The 2,373-nt window shown below is 36.0% G+C and overlaps 1 protein-coding gene across 1 annotated transcript; it reads left to right on the top strand.

Moving 5' to 3' along the window:
- The first annotated feature begins 281 nt into the window (after nt 1–281).
- Nucleotides 282–1,214, top strand: LOC110329888 (olfactory receptor 187-like). Its single transcript, XM_021209822.1, has one exon. It carries the CDS (start codon nt 285–287, stop codon nt 1,212–1,214), a length of 930 nt encoding a protein of 309 aa, XP_021065481.1. The 5' UTR covers nt 282–284.
- The last annotated feature ends 1,159 nt before the right edge of the window (nt 1,215–2,373 follow it).

Here is a 2,373-nt window from a genome sequence, read left to right as displayed (position 1 = left end):
ATGATGCAGATACTGAAATATCCTACCAAACCAATGGTATGTTTAGAATGTGTCATGTTTTGTTAAATCTATTAACTTTTACATGTTAAAAGTATATCAATGAATTAAAACTATTTCTTAAATTTCAAGAATAGTTTCTATTTAGTATAGTCAAACTGAACAAAATTCAAAGGTCATTCTGATAAATATATTGTTATATTTCAAGTCCACTACAAAATTTTCCTTTGCTAAATACTGTCTAACATTTGTCTAACATTTCATTTAAGGGACATCTAAGCAAGGACATGGGAACAGAGAACACAACCCTGCTGACAGAATTTGTTCTCATGGGACTCAGTCACCAACCACAATGGAAAATCCCCCTGTTCCTGCTGTTCTTGGTCATCTATCTTATCACCATTGTGGGGAATCTTGGTCTGATCATTCTCATCTGGAATGACCCTTGCCTTCAAATACCCATGTACCTATTTCTTGGGTGTTTAGCTCTTGTTGATACTTGGTTATCATCCACAGTGACACCAAAGATGCTTCTCACCTTCACAGCTAAGAGTAAACTGATCTCTCTTTCTGAATGCATGATACAGTTCTTTTCATTTGTGATGTGTGCAACGATGGAATGTTTTCTCTTGGCAGCAATGGCCTATGATCGCTATGCAGCCATATGCAAACCCTTACTGTACCCAGTGATCATGACAAATAGACTGTGTGTTCGTCTGCTAGTCTTGATTTTTGTAACTGGAATTCTTCATGCTTCAGTTCATGAAGGCATGCTGTTCCGATTAACCTTCTGTAATTCCAATGTAATACATCACTTTTACTGTGATGTTATGCCACTGTTAAAGATTTCCTGTACCGACCCTTCTCTTAATTACCTAATTGTTTTTATTTTCTCTGGCTCAATTCAAGTTTTCACTATCTCAACTATTCTAGGCTCTTACACACTTGTTCTCTTTACAATCTTAAAAAAGAAATCTGCCAAAGGTATAAAGAAAGCCTTCTCTACCTGTGGAGCCCATCTCCTTTCTGTGTGCTTATATTATGGCTCTCTTCTCTTCATGTATCTGCTTCCTGCATCCCAAAAAGTACAGGATGAAGATATGATGGACTCTGTATTCTACACTGTCATTATCCCCGTGATGAATCCAATCATCTATAGTCTGAGAAACAAGCAAATCAAAGACTCACTGGAAAAATTATTAAAGAGAAATGTTTAGGTCTCATGTTACCATCTGTTGTCTTTTAGTCAAACTATCACAAATGTGTGCTGGCTTAATGTGGCCGTACTTTGCTCATGGTCTAAAGTATTTTCCAATTGCACCTGTTCTAGCTTTTAAATGAACTAATGTGTAAATGCCCAATTCTTTAATATATTCCATGTGTATATTCAATCATACAGACTTATAATCATATATTATATTATGATAAAATAAATATAGCTGCATATCAAACTTCTTTGCATGTTCTTTGAAATGATTTCAGTGGCTGTAGGACAGTGACCCTCTGAAAAAGATTTCAGTGTGATAGCTAATTTTTGAGCTTAGAGACTCATATCACCTTTATGTTTTTTGAAGTAAAGTTTTATGTTTTAATGACAGGCAAAAGCAGGAAGCATATGACCAGGAATGTGAAATATTAAAAAACATATTTATCATATTTATTATCAATGTTTTACTAGTTTACTAACTTGGATATTTTTTAAAGATTCGTTCTTCTTTCTTTATTTGTATTTGTGTATATGTGCTTCATGTTCCTATTTTTTAGGATATTATTGACAAAATTACCTTACTCCTTATATAAAGAGGGAAAACCATTATAATATAGGTATAAATCAACAACCACAATGTGCTGATTAGTTATTGTCAGAGAAATCAGAGTAGCTTAGAAAGAGGGAGGCTTAACTGTAATATTTCCTCCATCTGAGTGGCCTGTGAGCATTCCTCTAGGGGGTATTTTCTCAGCAGATGGTAGACAAGTAAAGGCCCAGCTCATATGGGAAGTGCTACCCTTGGGTAGGTGGTTCAGAGTTATATAAGAAAATCAGGGGAGCTGCTATGGAAAGCATGGAAATAAGTAGTACACCTACAATATCTTTTTTTTTTTTTTAAGCAATGAGGTTTTTTTTTAATTTTCTTTATTTACATTTCAAATGTTATCCCGAAAGTTCCCTATACCCCACCCCCGCCCCTGCTTCCCAACCCACCCACTCCCACTACTTGGCGCTGGCATTCCCCTGTGCTGAGTCATATAAAGATTACAAGACTAAGGGGCCTCTCTTCCTAATGATGGCTGATTAGGCCATCTTCTGCTACATATGCAGCTAGAGACTCGAACTCAGGGGGTACTGGTTAGTTCATATTGTTGTTGCACCTACAG

This window comes from Mus pahari, chromosome 12, assembly GCF_900095145.1.
Source record: "Mus pahari chromosome 12, PAHARI_EIJ_v1.1, whole genome shotgun sequence".
Taxonomy (NCBI): Eukaryota; Metazoa; Chordata; class Mammalia; order Rodentia; family Muridae; genus Mus; species Mus pahari.
This window is presented reverse-complemented; position numbering and strand designations above follow the sequence as displayed.

Bases quoted from the DNA above. Each gene is read 5' to 3' on its own strand.
- LOC110329888 (XM_021209822.1), top strand. From the start codon at position 285: ATGGGAACAGAGAACACAACCCTGCTGACAGAATTTGTTCTCATGGGA.